Source organism: Notolepis coatsorum, assembly GCF_963971535.1.
Source record: "Notolepis coatsorum genome assembly, chromosome: 3".
Taxonomy (NCBI): domain Eukaryota; kingdom Metazoa; phylum Chordata; class Actinopteri; order Aulopiformes; family Paralepididae; genus Notolepis; species Notolepis coatsorum.
This window is the reverse complement of record NC_140167.1, coordinates 13,390,678-13,409,623: the sequence shown is the minus strand read 5'-3', so window position 1 is coordinate 13,409,623 and position 18,946 is coordinate 13,390,678. Positions and strand designations below refer to the sequence as shown.

The 18,946-nt window shown below is 42.0% G+C and overlaps 1 protein-coding gene across 1 annotated transcript; it reads right to left on the bottom strand.

The window, feature by feature from the left end:
- Positions 1–2,026: 2,026 nt before the first annotated feature.
- arg2 (arginase 2) lies at positions 2,027–12,859 on the bottom strand. The gene is made up of 8 exons (XM_084310050.1): positions 12,635–12,859; positions 12,430–12,502; positions 6,677–6,851; positions 5,475–5,634; positions 4,857–4,951; positions 4,240–4,344; positions 3,532–3,668; positions 2,027–2,857 (listed from the first exon to the last, which is right to left on the bottom strand). The coding sequence occupies exons 1-8, from the start codon at positions 12,749–12,751 to the stop codon at positions 2,667–2,669; spliced, it is 1,053 nt and encodes a 350-aa protein (XP_084166176.1). The 5' UTR covers positions 12,752–12,859; the 3' UTR covers positions 2,027–2,666.
- Between the last annotated feature and the right edge of the window lie 6,087 nt (positions 12,860–18,946).

Below are 18,946 nucleotides of genomic sequence, written 5' to 3'. Positions count from 1 at the left end.
GCCTCCGAACGGACCAAACTTTTCACGAATCCTGTCGGCAAACAAGCTAGAACGTCCTGGTCATGTAGTAAATTATTCAGACAAAGCCGTTGCAGTGGCTTAAACAAGGAAATATTGTGCACTTCACACGTTTCTATAATTGTTTTGTCGAAACCGGAAAGCCTGTAGCCGGTACTTCCTGTACTTCCGTTTTCACACTTGAGGAGGCATAGCTTTACCAGCCTAGAGTCACGGAGTTGGAGAGTGATAGGCAACCTTCGGAACGAAGAAGCCACCTGATGATGATGAAAGCACCTTTCATACAAAATGTGCAGCTCAGAGTGTCACAGCAGTAAAAAAGACGGGCATAAAATGAGCAATGCATAAAGTGCAGACATATAAAACAGACATAAAGATTAGCATAAAATAGATAGCAGCAAAGTGCACAAGGTAAGGCAAATCACATTAGAATCTAACATCCCAATAGGCCTCATTGTTTACGGTTTGATTCAGTTATAGAATAGACCGTAATAAAAAGTTAAATTGTGCAATAAAATAGTTATATATATTCTAGTGAACCATAATAACCTCGGTCCAAGTCAGGGACCGATACAGCCCTGTTAACGAGTGCGTAAACAGCATCTGTCACCAGGGAATTCCTTATCTCGTAGTAGCTGATTACAGCACTGTTGATACTGGCACAGTTGGTGTGGAATGCGGAAGAAGAACATAATTGGGCATTTGCTTGTTGGGACTCGGAGGAAGTGGAATGTGTTTTATATATATATATTTACATGTAGTCATTTAGCTGACGCTTTTATCCAAAGCGACTTACAAGCTCTGTACGACAAGTCATCAGGAAGGGCACAACTCTATCAGCTAAGTAACAATGTTGATCAAAGTGTTGAGTGCTACAGTGTAGGTTAGTTTATTAGGACAAGTGCATGACAGTAAGGCTAGTTAGGGTTAGATTATTATTTATTTATCTATTTTTTTCATTTCAGATCATTAATTATTAATGATAATAATATATATACAGTATATATTGTTATGTATGGGCAGCAGTGGCCTAAAGGTTAGAGAACCGGTTTTGTGACCGGAAGGTTGCCGGTTCGATCCCCCGGACTGGCAGGGGATATCGGGGCGGGGAAGTGAATGAATAACTCTCCCGTCCCTCAATACCAACCGCTGAAGTGCCCTTGAGCAAGGCACTTAACCCCCAACTGCTCCAACAGTGGAGCTGCTCAGTGGTCAACAGTATCAGACTGTGGTTGTACTGGGCAGCTCCCAGGTGCGAGTGTGAAGCAGGGCTTTGCTGAAAAAGAGCATTCGTGCTCAGAGAACCTACCCTGGTAAATAAAAGTAAAAGAAAATGTATGTGGCATGATTAAATTGTAATCACATCATTCTACACACAACACTCCGGTCCGATACCATGCTAAAATAGAGTATCAGTATTGGAGGATTTTCCCCCGATACCAAGAATGATGACTTGATTCGCTGTATTTTTAACACATGAAACATGTTAGATCTCTGTAATGGAGAAAAGGGATTTGATCTCAATCATGTCTGTCCATTGGCCCAAAACTGAAAGTCTAAGTCTGTCCTGTTCAGTAAAAGTGATGGATCTGTATCAGCCGATACTTAAAAGGTTTAAGCCCATCCCTACTCTTTGGATAATCAGGTTTGAAAACATTGTTCATTTGAAAAGTTGAGACAGACTGGTAATGGTTCTTCGTTTCAAGTCATCTGTTTTATCATATCAAGGTTTTCTTCTTAGATATTGCAAATCGTAATGCACATTTTAAGTCCGACTTCTCACTAAATTATTCCTGAAATATTTGAGAATCGAATGATCAACTGAAAATGACAGTGTGTGATACTGTGTGAGTTATGCTAGATTATCTATGTGATTTTCCATACCATAAGCAGATATCGAGATGCGTACATCAATATTGAAAGAAGTCTGAATGTCGTCATATATATTTCCCCCCTATCAACCAGAGCCCTGCCTTATAACCAAAGAAACGTGATCACAATTATGGAAGACCAAAATATCAACTCTTTATTTAAAGACGTCAAAGTCATTCAGTGGTCATAACGAAGGTAAATGCATTATATTGTTTCAAACTTGACTGTTGTTTTCTTTATTTCCACTAGTCCTAATGGAACCATTGCACTCAATGGCCGAGCCATTGAAATCAGCAGGATACAAACAGTCTGCTAGCCAATTAATAAATACTGATGTAATCCTCAGTAATAAAAATCATAATTAGTAAATACACACATTTATGTCCATTGACATAAAGTAATACAAAACGGAACTCTAAAAAGAAGAAAATACAGTAACCTCGGCTGGTCCAAAAGTGCAAACACATCATTACTACAGTTCAACTGGCACAGCCACATACAGTTATAATTAATATTACTCTTTTTGTCCAAGTAAGACTATGGACACGTTTCGTCAAACAAAGAATTTCTTGTAAGCCAAACACATGCAAAGTTTCTGTGGAAGTGATCTCCCCAGCAATGCCCCTTAGGGATCGATGTTTGTATAACAAAACACAACAAATCCCAGCCACAATTAAATTCAGTATTTTTTTTGTTTTGCTGTCTTGTTTTGAACAAAAGATTCCTGGAATGCTCAGTGGTGATATCCGTAAAGTCTGTAGTGTCTACACGGCGCTCTAGAGGCGTAGCTGCTCCGTGTCCTCCTTGACCATGTCGCTCCCGACGAAAGGCACGTGAGATCCCTCCCTCGTCTGTCCCAGCGTGGACGCGATCACGTCCACCGCCAGCGTAGCGGTGGCCTCCACGGCCTCTGGGCTCGCCGCCAGGAGCGGGTTCACCTCCACCAGGTCCATGACAGACAGCAGACCTGCGCGGCAACACACAGTAAAATGGTCAACCACTCATAGAAATAGCTTAATTTTTTTTTTTATTATTTTGGCCTTTCTCTCCTTCTTCCCATCCCCTAATTTAGTCGTTATGCCCTACTGTCGGTCTGGGGAGGGTGTCGACTACCACATGCTGCCCTACTGTCGGTCTGGGGAGGGTGTGTAGACTACCACGTGCTGCCCTACTGTCGGTCTGGGGAGGGTGTAGACTACCACGTGCTGCCCTACTGTCGGTCTGGGGAGGGTGTAGAGTCTACTACCACATGCTGCCCTACTGTCGGTCTGGGGAGGGTGTAGAACTACCACATGCTGCCCTACTGTCGGTCTGGGGAGGGTGTAGAACTACCACATGCCTCCTCCGATACATGTGGAGTCGCCAGCTGCTTCTTTTCACCTGACAGCAGAGGTTGTGAGAATTGTGCACCCCTGATTTTGTGTCATGTTGTGTCCCCACTGTTGCTTAAACTGACTTGATATAAATAGAGGTGCGGTTTACTATATCATGTATATATCATCATGTGTTATTGATTTACCATATGGTTAAAATAAATTGGAACTGCTCTTCCATATTGCACTGACTTTAATCAACTGTGATTAAGAGAAGAAATTTTTTTTTTAAAGAAAATAAATGTCCCCGCTGTTCTCTAATCCATACCTGTGTTGTGGATTTCCTCTGTGATGTAGAGTCCCTCTCTATAGGTCAGACCTCCGTTCACGGGGGTCCCTGTAGCAGGGGCCAGAGTCGGGTCGAATGCGTCGATGTCAAAACTCAAATGGATCGGCCGCTGTTGCCTGTCAAAGGGTGAGAAGGGGTGTTTTATGACACATGCAGTAATACAACACTTTTGGTTACATCTGCAGGAAAATAAGTATCAAAACAGAATGCGAATAGGTCAAGCCACCCGATTTTACCTCTGTATGATAGCATATACAATAATGCTGTATATACCGTATATATATACATTTTGACCGTATATATATATATATATATATATATCCGTCTGTACATACCTGCACATAATCCTTTTACATATCTGTCGATACTATATCTATATCTGTACATATCCCTTACCTACTCTTACTAGTTACACTGCTGGCCAGTATGACTACTACCATAGTGTCTTTATACCTGTATCGCTGTACATATTCATATTACAACTCTGTACATACATCTGATTAGCACTATTACTCAGTAATACTAATTTATATATTTTATACCCAGTTTAATCACCTGTACGTTGTATATTACTATTGCACTTTACTGTTACATTTGCACTCTGGTTGGATGCCAAACTTATTTTCGTTGTACTGTACTTGTGCTGTATAATGACAATACATTTGAATCTAATCTAATCTGATTTACCTTCCCAAAAGGTGGTCGAGGGTGACCTCCATGACCCTCTGGATGCCAACTCTGTCGATGTCCCTCATAGTGAAGTACTGAATCCCCAGGTTCTTCAAGATTTGGCTGGGAGAAGCAACATGTGTAAATATCAATAACTATTCTCACAAATCTTCCATTGTACACAAGGACACAAAAAGAGTCTGGGATTGAACAGGGTGTCATGCATGTAAGCCGCCACAAGGGGCAGAGTAGCTAACCGTGAGTCAATGAATGACATGAATGTGTGAGCGAGTTAATGAACGTTTCCGGTACTAAAGCACAAAATGAGTACAAATCAACCCTGTATGCTGTCTAAGATGTACAGTAGGTAGCTACCATACAGTATTCCAGCGTGCACACCAGGCATGTTCAAATCAACGTTTTAATTGAATTCATATAGTCGTATGAATAAATAAACAATCAGAGCGATCGTTTCTCTAATTGAATTGAATTAAAAAGTTGGTTTTGAACACTTAAAATCTCTGGGACACTTCAACCCTGAATGCCGTATTATTATGCCTCTGCTCTGGCAGGAGCCCTGGAGGAGTGACGTTAGCGCTCAGCTGACCCGCGTGTAAAGTAGCTAATTCACTTACTACTCGCCAGGATCTACGTCCCTCAGTCCAATGTACACCAGATCTCTGGAGGAGAGGAAAGGCTTCATCCAGGAGAACCCAGGCAGAGCTGGCATCTGGTGGAACGAGTACAGAGAGAGAGATGGGGGGGGGGGGTTAAATATCTCGACACAAGAGGAGGAACTGGAGCGCTGACAGACAAGAACCCAGTCCTGGCGGCGTTTCAAGTTCAAGTTTCGAGTTTCAAGTTTGTTTTTATTTGTCACGTATAAAGGTACATGTACATTACAGTGAAATGCTTGGTTCTGTATGAGCCCCTGAGAATGTGCTTCATACAGTAAAAAGGTACGTAAAAGAGGAATAACACTATACAATATATACAATACATTGTATATTGTTGTACTAAAGTACAACCTAAGTACAATGAAGTAAAAAGGCAGACAATGAGGTACAAAATGCAGACAATGAGGTACAAACACTTTTTTTTAAAGGCAAGTTGCAAATGCAAATGAGGTATGAATGTAGTGCAAATCTCTTTAATAAATAGATAAATATAATGTTGTGTTAAAGTGTCTAAAGTGAGTGTTAAGGTGAGTGTTTGTTTAGAGTGAGTGTGTGCGTGGGTTTCCCAATAGTTACCTTATCCTGCAGCTCCTTGAGCATGAAGGCCACAGACTGGCCGTGGAGATTCCCCGATGGGGAGGTCATGGGTGTGTTGACATCTGCGTGAGCGTCGACCCAGATGAGGCACAGGTCGGGACACTGCCGGGCGTGGCCCTCCACCGACCCGATAGCCAGGCTGTGGATGGGAAACGGTTCGGTCAGTGTTAGATATACAGTATGTAGAGCAGTGGGTTCTCAACCCTTTTATCTTTATATTTTTTTGATCAACTTTTTCTTCCATTTTCTATTTTTCTCCCATCCCAATTTCGTATCGACCAATTCTACCCTCCCCTGTCTCGAACGCTGTTAGGCCATGCCTCCCACAAGCCGGCTGCAATGTGGACGAAGCCTTGCATCACGTGTCCCCTCCGGTACTCGAGGAAGCAGCCGTCGCATCTTTTCACCTACACAGCGCGATCTCTCAGCGGCGGAGGTCTGCGTGGGAGGGACACGCCGCCCCCGTCGCTTCCTGATTCTGCTGTGCAGGCGCACCAACCGACCTGTAGGAGTCGCTGTCCACAACGTCCGATCCCCACCCGTCAGCTTCCCACACCCTAATACTGCCAATTGTATTAGTATGAACGACCAGCCAAGCTGATAGCAATGCGGAGAGCTGGGCTCGAACCCAGCGTCTCCTGCATTGGTGGTGAGCGCCTTGCCCACTGCACCACCTAGCCGCCTACCCTTTTATCTTTATGATATGAGCACTTTATGATGGGCACTGCCTAATATGCACTTTAAAACAAAAAAAATAGAGCACTTTAGGATAGGCCTAGCCTAGCTCACACTTCTTGTGGGGGGCCCCCGGACCCCACTTTGAGTGGTGTAGAATACCAGTGATGTAGAGAGTATACATGAACATTCATATTCCAGATTCTAACTCATATCACAGGCAGGTCTTAAGATGTTGTAGGGCTGGCAATGTGGAATAAATCAATATCACGATAATCACAAGGACTTTTTCACGATATCGATACATCTCACAATACCTGCTCACTCACCTATGTGAAATCACGGTCTATGTCATCCAGCTGTTGTTAATTGTGTGATCACGTTAAGTGTGACATAAAACCAAAAACTGCCCTTTTTCAAACGACAATCCCTCAAATATTTCAGATCCGATTCAGACAACAGAATCGTGTATCGTGATATCTTGGATTTGCCGCCGCGACAGTTACCTGTGGTCGCCTCCCAGCATGACGCAGGTGTGTCCGGCGCCGACGGCTCTGCTCACCGCGCCCGCCAGCAGCTTGTTGGCTCTGCCGACCGTACGGGGGAAGGGCACGTGCATGAAGGGCTCGTCCTTCTCCGGGTGGCTGAAGCTGAGGTCTCCGAAGTCATGGACGGGGTAATCTGAATGAATGAATGAATGAAAACTTTATTTAACAGATTGCAGAATGGGTACAATACAGTACGGCTCAATACATACAATTGTTAAGGGGATGCAGACCAGAGAAAGACGTTTGTCTTGTTTCCATCAGGGTCCCCCATTTTCATTTCATATAGACATTTATGACATACACAACATACATGACATTTATGGCATAGGGACATATAGGTATTTAGTACTGATACATTTGTGACATAAGCGGTATTCAAATATACAGTACTGTTACCCCTAGATCCTGACAGAGTATATACATATGATGGGGAGGGGACTGTACATTAGGAGGGGGTGGGTGGGTGGGAGGGAAATATACATACGGCGGGGAGGGAATATATACATGCGGTGGGGAGGAGACTGTCTATTAGGAGGTGGTGGGGGTTTTGGGCATTTACGGTGGCCAGTTTTGAATTGCAGCCTCCCGTAGGTGCTCTTTAAGAGCGGTTTTGAATGTGGGCAGTGATTCACATTCCTTTACAGCTTTGGGTAGGGCGTTCCACATTGTTGTGGCATAATTGCGAAACGTGTTTAGTCCCTTGTTTGAGCCGAATCTGGGTTTAACATGATTTGTTGAGCTTCCTCTGGTGTAGTGGTTGTGGTATTCACTGACCTTTGGGAAGTATTTTGACATGTACATGGGCACCCCGGTCGTATAGTGTATCTTGAAGACCAGGCCCATTGCAAGTTGCTGTACTCTGTCGTCTACTCTAAGCCATCCTAGGTTGTCAAAGTGGGCAGGGGTGAGGTGGGTTCTGGGGTTCAGGTCAAGTAGTAGTCTGACCAGTTTGTTTTGTGATGTTTGTAATTTTGTTTTAAGCGCCTTTGAGGTGCTTTGGTACCATGAGGTGCACGCATAGTCATGGAGGGAGGAAGAAAATACAAAAGAATTTTTTTATTAATTAATTCAATTAAATTACATCAATTCGAGGATTTTTTTTTTATCCACTTTTTCTCCCATTTTCTATTTTTCTCCCATCCCAATTTTCGTATCGTCCAATTCAACCCTCCCCTGTCTTTGAACGCTGTTTCATGCCTCCCACAAGCCGGCTGCAATGTGGACTAAGTCATACATAGCACGACAAGTCCCCTCCGATACTCGAGGTAACAGCAGTCGCATCTTTTCACCTGCGCGGCTCGATCTTTCAGCGTCAGGGGTCTGGGCTTTGGAGGGGCCCCGCCCCTGTCGCTTCCGCCCCGCCCCTGTCGCTTCCTGATTCTACTGCGCAGGCGCACCAACCGACCTGTAGGAGTCGCTGTCCACAGCGCCCGATCCCCACCCATCAGTTTCCCTCCCCCTAATACTGCCAATGTGTATTAGTGCGGACGACCAGCTAAACTGAAAGCAATGTGGAGCGCTGGGCTCGAACAGGGAGATGATCTGTTTGAGCCCAGCCTCCAGTATTTGTGGTGAGCGCCTTGCCCACTGCACCACGTAGCCGCCCAGGATTTTTTTTTTTTTTATAGACATCTGTCACTCATTGCACACACACGTCCACATGCACACACTCACTTTAAACATTCACCTTAACATTCACTTTAGACACTTTAAACACTTTTTAACACTACACCATATTTGATCTATTTGTTACAAAAAGATGTGCACTACATCTCTACCTCATTTTTGCATTGTTTGCATTTTTGTACTTTAGATTTGTATTTTGTATAGCGTTTGGTCCTTATTCTTTTTACTTTTTTACTGTATGAAGCACAATCTCAGGAGGCTCATACAGAACCAAGCATTTCACTGTAATGTACATGTACCTTATATGTGACAAATAAAAACTTGTACTTGAACTTAACTTTGTGTAACTCTCAGGGGTGACCCTGTGTAATCTATCGCCCACATGTCCTGAAGAATATTTTACTACAGCTACACACACCCCTCCCCCTCCCTCCCTCTCACACACATGCACCCTGCCTCCCTCACACCATTCCCTTGACCTGCCGACAGATGACACTGATTCATAAAATACCCCTGACTGTACATCGCTGGGGGGGGGGGGACTGACTGGGCACTTTCCACTTGTCAGAGACCCCAGTTCCGCTCTGGTTTCATTCTGACTCGGATGAGCATGGAATTATTTTCATCTATTTTCGCCGGAGTAAACAAGTGATCGGATCCCCCTCGCTGGGGGCTCGTCCGGGAACGCGACCCGGGACGGCCGTGTAGCGTTTCTCCACGGTACTAGTTGGGGAACCAATGTGGGCCCACTTGACCATTCCTAGACAGGACAGGAATAGCCCTCATCTTGATGCAATCGGGGACAATAATTTCACACCAGTGTGTGTGTGTGTGTGTGGGGCCAATTATATTTTGCAAACAACAAAACTTGAAAATGAGAGTTATGTGACTAGAGCGTTATTTGAATATGCATATTTTTTTATGATATGATAATAATATATATTTTTTTTATTATTACATATAATATTATATTATAGAAACATTCCCAAATTAAGTTGGCTTGGTCTTGTAGGGAAAGGTTAACATGTTTACAGGTTTTAGTTCACTTAAGGATTTGGTTACATGTGTTGGAAACCGTTCATAGCTGGTAGCTTTGATGACTGATACCGAATCCCTCATCATTTTGGGACCCCCTCGAAAACAAGATACTGTATCCCAGTATGTTTGGCATCGGGCCATCGGAAGGATGACTTGCACCCAGCTTGTTTTTATAGATTCAGCATTTCAGGAGATGTGTGACTTTTTGCAGACTGGGCTGTCAATAGTCCCTAAGAATACCATTAAACTATTAATAGGCTGAAATGAGGCCATTTCTAATTAACATTTACATATTATTATATTATTAACATTTACACACAATTAACCAGTTCATTGTGTGTTGTATTTGCTATTATGGGTAGTACCACTAGGAAACAATCCTTAAGGCATCAGGCTGTGCTTTTTAACAAATATTATTAATTAATTATTTGTTATACATTTTTCCTAAATCACAAACAAATAACCAGTGATGCATTTTCAGTTCACCTCATATATAATCATCAATAATGTATTTGAATGAAATTCGATTATTGAAATGAATTCTGGCAGGCTTTCTGAGAAAGATATCTTGACAGCAGACGAGGCTACTCAAGTTGAAAAGGGTACTGCAGGACAGTGGTTCCTAAAGTGGGGTGCTGGGACCCCCCTGGGTCCTTGAAGAGGTTCTAGAGGGTCCCCAGCAAGATGGAATAGTTGAACCTATATTTCACTATCATTTCATTCAAAATAAGTTCTTATTTTATTATATAATATGATTATTATAATTATATTATTATTATTATTATTATTATATAGTATATATACATACACACACACACACCCACACACACATACATACTTTCACCCCCCCCCCCCCCCCCCCCTACTCCTCCCGTTTATTTTTTTGTACATGTGTTTATTTGTTTAGTGTATGTGTATGATTCTTAACAGTGTTTTTTTTGTATTCCTGTTGGGGCCTCTTGGACCAGATCGACATTGTAAATAAGAAACCTGTTCTTAATGTTTTATCTGGCTAAATAAAGGTAAAATAAAAAGTGATCATGATTCATGACAGAATGTATGATATTGTGATCATAGGGTGCACTCCTCCATTCTGTCCCAAGCTATACAGTATAGAGAACAATGTAATTATGTACTAAATGTGATCTAAAAGCACAAGTCTTAACGGATGGAGGGCCCTGGGACACAATCGTATACGGTCACAGAGGCAGGTTAGAAGCTCTAGTCGTCCCCTAATTTATATAACTAGCTGGGAACATTCGGTTCTCGAAGCATTTAGTCAATTAGAGGCTTTTGACATTCCCACGGCCGCAGAATTAACTTGTTGTAGGTTCACTTTTCGGGTTCACTAGTCATATAACTTAGAGCAAAAGAAACATCGCATTCATCAAGTTGTGGTGACTGAGGTACAGTAAGCGACAATATGTCAATATGATGTCAGATGTACAGTAAGATTGCCATCATACAGTTTGCAGTGTGTGTGTGTGTGTGTGTGTGTGTGTGTGTGTGTGTGTGTGTGTGTGTGTGTGTGTGTGTGTGTGTGTGTGTGTGTGTGTGTGTGTGTGTGTGTGTGTGTGTGTGTGTGTAGATCTATAGATAGGATTCTGCTGGGGGGGGGGGGGGGGGGGGTGTTACGCAACCACATGTTGATCTGACTTCCCAGCTGACGATAAGAACAGGCAGCACTAGGATTACCTAGCAAAACATGGGTGGCACGTTCTATATCTGAGCTAAATATAGACAGTTTCCCCCGAAATTGCGCAAGAGTATATAAAAGTAAAGAATACAAAGGTAAAAATATCTGATCCGCAACTGGGTCCCTGTGCGACAGTGAACAGGTGAGTCAATAATACACTATGCACTATACACCCCCAGTTGAAGTTGAAGGTGTAAATAACATGAATGAGTGATATGCATGGCAACAGCTTGGACCCCTGTCAGTTACCAAGGAAACAATATATACGATAGTCAGTCATTGATGATAATGATATTAGCTATAACACTGAAACAGGAAGTAAACTTTAGTAGCCATTACTGTCACTTTTTCTTTCTTTCTTTCTTTCTTTCTTTCTTTCTTTCTTTCTTTCTTTCTTTCTTTCTTTCTTTCTTTCTTTCTTTCTTTCTTTCTTTCTTTCTTTCTTTCTTTCTTTCTGTCATTCATCCTTTGCTTTGCTTTGTATACCTTTTTGTAAAGTCCCTGGGAGTTAGACCCCACAGGCTGAATAGATAAGACACCCTACAGGGGGTGCTTACAGACAGTAGGAGGTTGAGAAGAGCTAGAATAATAATTACTCTGAGTCGGAACAACGGGGGCGTTTCATAATCCAATAGTCTCTATACGCACAATGACTTCACTCTGGAAGAAGTTGATTTTTTTTTTTTTTTTTTAACTTAATTACATGAAGTGAAACCGAAACGACTATACCCAACACTGGACATATACTCAACATGCATTTATTACAAAAAAATATGTATATATTAAACCACAAACGCCACCATGTGCGTTATTTTCTTTAATGTGGCGTTATTACTAAACGTCTAGTCTGTCGGAGATATTATTATATCCGAGCTCATCCAGACTTCCCACCCGGTGGCAGATTTTCCGAGTTATTATTATTTGTTTTATAAAAAAAATATATATATAGCATTTCCTCCTGTTACTGTCTGTTACAGTATGAGTCACGCACATTGGAGGAAGATTACTCATCAAGATCAGCCAGGCGGGTCCTGACAAGCAGCGCTTCCGAACATGTGGCTCCTCCGAATGAACAGTTCGTCATCATCATCATCATCATCATCATCAAACGTATTTTTTTTTAACAAAAAGGTATTTAGCAGAAAAGTATTTGTTTTAAAATCGCCACCGTTACTTCGGACGAGCAATATCTCCATATCCATGTATAATAACGCCCTCTAACGAAATGATGTAATAGGCATACATGGAGGTATGGGGAGGAGGAGGGATCTGTCTGGTCCTTTCATCCACAGTTACATAATAATAACACAATGTACAGGGAGTTTTTAAATGCACTAAATATTTGACCTACCTAAATTTGATAGCCTCTCGATCAGACCCGCGTCTCTGATGGCTTTGGGACCATGTTCCACACCTCTTCGTTTCTGTGAAATTAAAAGAAAAGTCTGACTTTAATCACCTTGAGTTCACCCCCATTGTAATGCTAACCTCAAACAAATACATGAATAGAATACCCTTAGGAATTATTAATAGGCCTTAATATTTTAATTTCTTACCTGTCCTTTAGAGAAAGGAGCCCCCAGAATAGCCACAGATTGTGCTCTTATTTGTCGGCAGGTGATGTGGTTGAGTTGAGTTTGGAGAAGACGAGACAGTGGTCCTCTGAGTGCCATTTTGGTTGTTATTATAATAAGAAACTATTTCACTCCCAAGAGAAAACAAAACGACCTCAAACCAACGCTGTCCCCGAGAAGAAAATCTGATGAAAGAGCTCTGGTGGATGCGGCTTAATACAACCGCGTTTGTTGGGGAGGCTGGTCTTATGCGCTCATTGTCTCATTCATATTCATGAGGCGATGAGAGGATCAGACAAGTAAACTACATTGTTTTTTACTCTCCATTCTTATATACACACTGAGTAAAAAGTTAGGCTATGCTTAGATTATTTAATAAGTAATTGCCATTCAATATTTTTTCTCTTTCGTTTTTAAATTTTTTTTACATTACATTATTTTAGCGGCTCCTTGTCTTAGAAACTCACTTTAAATTGAGTGACACACCTTCGCGTTAGCCAATGAGTTCAGCCTGTGGGCAGGGCTTGTGAAATGATGGAGAGCGACTGCGTGATTTTTTTCCCGTAACCTATGTGTGCGAAGACGCTCTCTGATTGGCTAGCCACGTACAGCGAAGACCCTCTCTGATTGGTTTAGCGCCGAAGGGTCTCTTCCGCCTAAGGCAATCAGAGAGCGTCTTCGCACACATAGGCTACGGGAAAAAATCACGCAGAGCGGCTACTTGAACACGTGAGAAGCTGGCATCGCGCCGGTGCCCACGGAAATTTCCACAGGCACCGGTTAAATGTGGCTCGACAAGACATGCATGTTTACATTATTGTGTTGGCCTACTTTACACAGTGTACATGTAATGTATCCTAAGCTTTTTCCTGCAAAACATATCCGATTGCACTGCAAGCTTGAAATATCCATGCTGATCCTAATGTGAAACACTGTGATTTACCTTACCTTGCTACCTCTATCTTTTTTTAATGCTCGCTTATGTCTGTATTTTTGTACTGTTGTGAAGCACTTTGAACTGCAACTTCTGTATGAAAAGTGCTATACAAATAAAGTTATTATATTATATCTCAGTTAGGCGATTTATCAGATGGTGCTGTTTTCATATTTTTTTTTATATACAGATGCCATTCTGATATTTATTTTGATTCAACGTTGTTATTATTATTATTATTATGTATTTCCATGTGTAATAACGTTACAATCTCGCATATGCGATTAAAATCGTGAGACTTGCGACATTATTAATCTAATGATGGTGTCACAATTATATGTACTGATATACTTCTAAAAAGGAAATACTAAATATTTATACCGGAAGGGGAATATTTTGAGAACGTAACGTTATATAATAAATTGAGTCGCAATACAACTGCGTGATGGTACTTTTTGATCACGTGACGAAGACTTGCCTCGTGGTCGAACATTAGATGACGTCAGTCGAGACAACTGCACTTCCGCATTACATGGAGCTCGTGAGGATAGGGGGGAAGGGGAAAGAGAGCGCGGGGGGGGGATACAAAATAATTAATGTTGATTGGAGCCTTGACGTTAGAGCCCTCCTCCCGCTCTCCCATGAGCTCAAAATACCAGAAGTGTTGCGATGGTCTATCTTTGGCCAAAATGTCTCTGATCTTCGAATCTAGTCCAACGGCGAAGAGCTCTGTCGCCCCCAAGTGGCCACAAGGCGAACACGCCCAACAAAAACTATGATCCCATAATGCACTTCGAAAAGAATAGGTTCCAGTCACACAGCAGGTAGCTCGCTACACCCTCTCTGCTAACTAACTAACGCGCCGGCGGCTCAAGTTTCTTTCTTTTTTACACTTCTCCATGAACCTATATTTGGACAGCTCGTGATAAGAACATTCTCGGGCTGTGGTTTATAATATCTGACCCTAGGTGAGTTAAATAATATAAGTGGGAAAGCTCTAGCTAGCAAAAACGTTAGTTGGCAAGGCCAAAGAGTAGGCTAGCTAACGGTAGTTGACTGCTAACTATGAGCTAGCTAACGCGCTTGATTGAATTGATTGAAAACGTTATTAACAGATTGCAGAATGGGTACAGTACAGCTCAATACACACAATTGTTAAGGGGATGCAGACCAGAGAAAGACTTTCGTCTTGTTTACATCAGGGTCCCCCATTTTCAATTCATCAGGACATATATGTCCCTACCCCCCCCCCCCCCCACCTCCAATGTACAGCCCTCACCCAACCCACCCAACCCCACCCCACCCAACCAACCTCCTCCAATGTACAGTTTCTACGCCAAATGTATATACACTCCTTTTCTGGACACTTTTGTATCACAAACAGTACTGTATTTGCAAATCTGATATGTCATAAATGTATAGATGTAGCAGTACTGTCTATCTGTATGTCATGTATGTCATATATGTTATGATGAATTGAAAATGGGGGACCCTGATGTAAACAAGACGAAAGTCTTTCTCTGGTCTGCATCCCCTTAACAATTGTATGTATTGAGCTGTACTGTACCCATTCTGCAATCTGTTAATAAACTTTTCAATCAATCAATATGACACACATGACATATAGATAGACAGTACTGCTACATCTATACATTTATGACATACCAGATTTGCAAATACAGTACTGTTTCTGTTTGTGATACAAAAAGAGTCCAGAAAAGGGAGTATATACATTTGACGTAACTTGGTGGTTGTGTGACTTCTTGACTACAGTGCGTTACTGCAGGCAGGCGTCTCTTGGCGTCTAAAACTGACTTGCTTGATAGTAGGGTTGCTATCAATACTTGATCGCTGATCCACAGTGTAGTGATACCGACAGACACTATATATCACCTTTTATATTAAACGCAATGGGTTTCTTCTTTGGGTCCTCTTTCTCCCTCTCGCAGAGTCGCAGGTCGTCCCCGCATAGGATGTCCTACCCTCCACATCTTACCCGCCAGCATATTGGGATCCCTCAGCTGCCCCCGAGGATTCCCCCTCCTCAATATGCCGGATTCCCTACGATCCCACCAGGTAATATCACAGGGATCACTGATGTTCAATATGTGGAGCCATACTTCTCAAGCATGTAACTTTTATACACTTCCACTTCACTTGTTTATACTTCCAGCGTGCCCTGGCCCCCGCCAGCATATTGGGATCCCTCAGCTGCCCCCGAGGATTCCCCCTCCTCAATATGCCGGATTCCCTACGATCCCACCACCAGGTAATATCACAGGGATCACTGATGTTCAATATGTGGAGCCATACTTCTCAAGCATGTAACTTTTTTTTTTTGTATTTTTTTTTGTATTATTTTTTAAACAAACACATAAACAAACATGACAACACACGATAAGATATACAAGCATTAGTTGTCAGTGCACATCCAATGAAATCACATTTTAGTTAATTGTCTTATATAGGATATACCCCTAATACCTGTTATCTAAAAACCTACACACATATGCTCCAGCTCGAACCCCCCCCTCCCGGACCCCTCTTTGGATAGTACCTCCACTATCCCTCGCTCCTAACCAGACACTACCATTATAAGCTAGCTTTTATTCTCTCCACCACTTCTAACCACATTGACATTTTGGATTCATTGAGACCCAGAATTCTTGCTGTAGATATTTCTTGATAAATCACATCGAGATATGTAAGAAACCAAACTTTTTTCCGGTTGAAACCAGCGTGATGCGATCAGCTTTTTAGCTACTGTGATACCCGATAAAACCAATCTCTTTAGCTGTGGATTTACTGCAAACTCAAAAACATCATTCAATAGTAATACAGAGGGGTGTACAGGTATATTCCAAGATACGAGTTTTGATAATTGTTGGGTCACATCTTTCCAGAATGTCTTAACTGGTGGGCAGTCCCAATACATGTGCATAAATGTCCCTTCGTCCCCATTTGTACATTGGGAGCATTTGGAGTCTTGTTTAAGACCCATTCTGTTCAGTCTTATAGGAGTCAAGTATGTCCTGTGAATATAGTTAAGATTGATTTGTTGATGGTCCGGGTTCCTTGATGTAAGTCGGACATTTGCCCAGGCTCCTTGCCAATCAAAGTCACTTTCCAGGTCTGGTATATCCCTCCTCCAGGCAGAGTCTAGTTGGAGGGTTTCATACGAGGACGTTAGTAATTGATGATAAAAATCTGAAACAAAACCTCTTGATGTCTCTCTTTCATAGAAGAATTTGTGGTATCTGTGGTGTTCAATTGGTATGTCTAATGGAACACCGTGAGACTTCAAACATAGCCGTAACTGTATGTAAAAAAGCCATGTGGACTTGGTGAGATTACATTTTTTGCATATTTCTCCATAACTACAAAAACCCTGTTTGTTAAAAAACATCCCCTAATGAGTGTATGCCTTGCTATTCCCATATAGGGAATCTTATAGGTCGTTTTTCAATTAAGAGTGCCTTGTTATTGAATAAGGGAGTATGATTGTGCCATTTATGTGGGTTAGGATATTTTTTTTGTGTTTCACGCCATATCCGGATCGCATGAGTAATTATGGGGCCAAATTTCCGTTCACAGTGCTTGATTGGTAGTTTAGTGTATGCTATGTCCTTCAGTCTATGTGGGGCTACTATGTTTTCTTCTAATTTTCTCCAGGATACTAATGCTTGGGGATCAAACCATGTTGTCAATGGTCTTAATGTGTACGCCTTAAAATAGTGGAACAAATCTGGAAATGCCATGCCACCGTCTGCTTTATTTCTCTGTGCGGTGGATCTTTTTATACGTGGTGGTTTGTTATTCCAAATAAATTTGTATGTGGAGGAGTGTAATCTTTTCCAGTAACCCTCTGGAGGGGGTAACGGTAGCATTGAACTGAAGAAGTTGATTCTAGGTAGTACATCCATCTTAACTATTGATATCCGTGCCTGTACTGAGTTTTTAAGTTTTGCCCACCTATCAAGGTCGTCTTTGATTTTGTTTTGGATTTTTGTGTAATTGTGCTTCACCGTTTGTCTTATGGTGGGGAATATTTCCACTCCCAATCATCTAAAATGTTTTACCATAGGTATCTCTCCTGGGAGGGTTATATCTTTTTTTGCAGGGTTGTTAAGTGGAAGGAAAGCCGACTTCGGCCAATTTATCTTAAATCCCGATAAATCACCAAAGTTCTCAATCAACTTGAGCAGATGAGGCAATGTGGTGTTGGGGTTTTGCATGAACAATATTACGTTGTCCGCATATAAACTAATTTTATGTTGTGTGCCCTTGATTACGATTGGTTCTATGGATTGGGATTGTCTTATATATTGTGCTAAAGGCTCTAATGATAGATCGAATAGTCCAGGACTAAGAGGGCAACCCTGTCTGGCTGAGTGTGATACCGGAAAGATTTTGGAGATGATTGTACCTGTTGTAATCATGGCCGATGGGTTTTTGTATAATACTTTAATCATATCAATGAATCCTTTTCCTAACCCCATCCTTTCTAATACTGCCCAGGCCCCATAGATACGACCATTCCAGCCTGTCAAAGGCTTTCATAGCATCCAGGGACAGCATCGCCTTAGGTATGGTGTCGTCCTTGTCGGCATCTAGTACGTGCAGTATTCGTCTTATGTTATCAGTGATCAGGCGGCCTCTTATAAAGCCAGTTTGGTCCGGATGAACTAAAGACGTCATATGCTTTTGTAATCTGCTGGCTAATACCTTAGAGTACAGTTTGATATCGGTTCCGAGGAGGCTTAAAGGTCTATAACTACCGCACTCGTTGGGGTCTTTGTCTTTTTTAAGGAGGACTGTTATGAGTGCAATATTGTCATTCTTATGGAAGTTCCCCTCCTTGACTGAGTATAAGATCATATTTAGTAATAAGGGTCCAATTATGTCCCAACAAGAAAGGTACATTTCTGGTGGGATACCGTCTCTACCAGGAGCCTTACCACTTTGCATTTCGGATATGGCCTTCTTGAGTTCCTCTAGTGTGATCGGTGTTTCTAACTGTTTAGCGTCATCCTCTGAAAGTTTAGGGAGAATAATTTGATTAAGATATGTGTCCATGGGAGCTCCAGTAGCTCACCGCGTACCTCGAGCGCTATTTCGGCGCCGGGGACAACCGTGCTCGTCACGGATCTGGGGTAGCAAGTTCGATTCCCGGACAAAGCCGTAACTTTCTCAGAGTGTCTTCCCCCCATCTGTACCCCCATTCAACCTGTTTCTGTCGGTCATTCTTGACCAGAGAAAAATGCGATAAATGCAAAAAGAGCCAGCGGAATGGCCAAAGTTTAAAAAAAAAAAAAAGAATGTGTCCATTTTGTTTTGATCGAAGGTCGTTTCTGATTTAT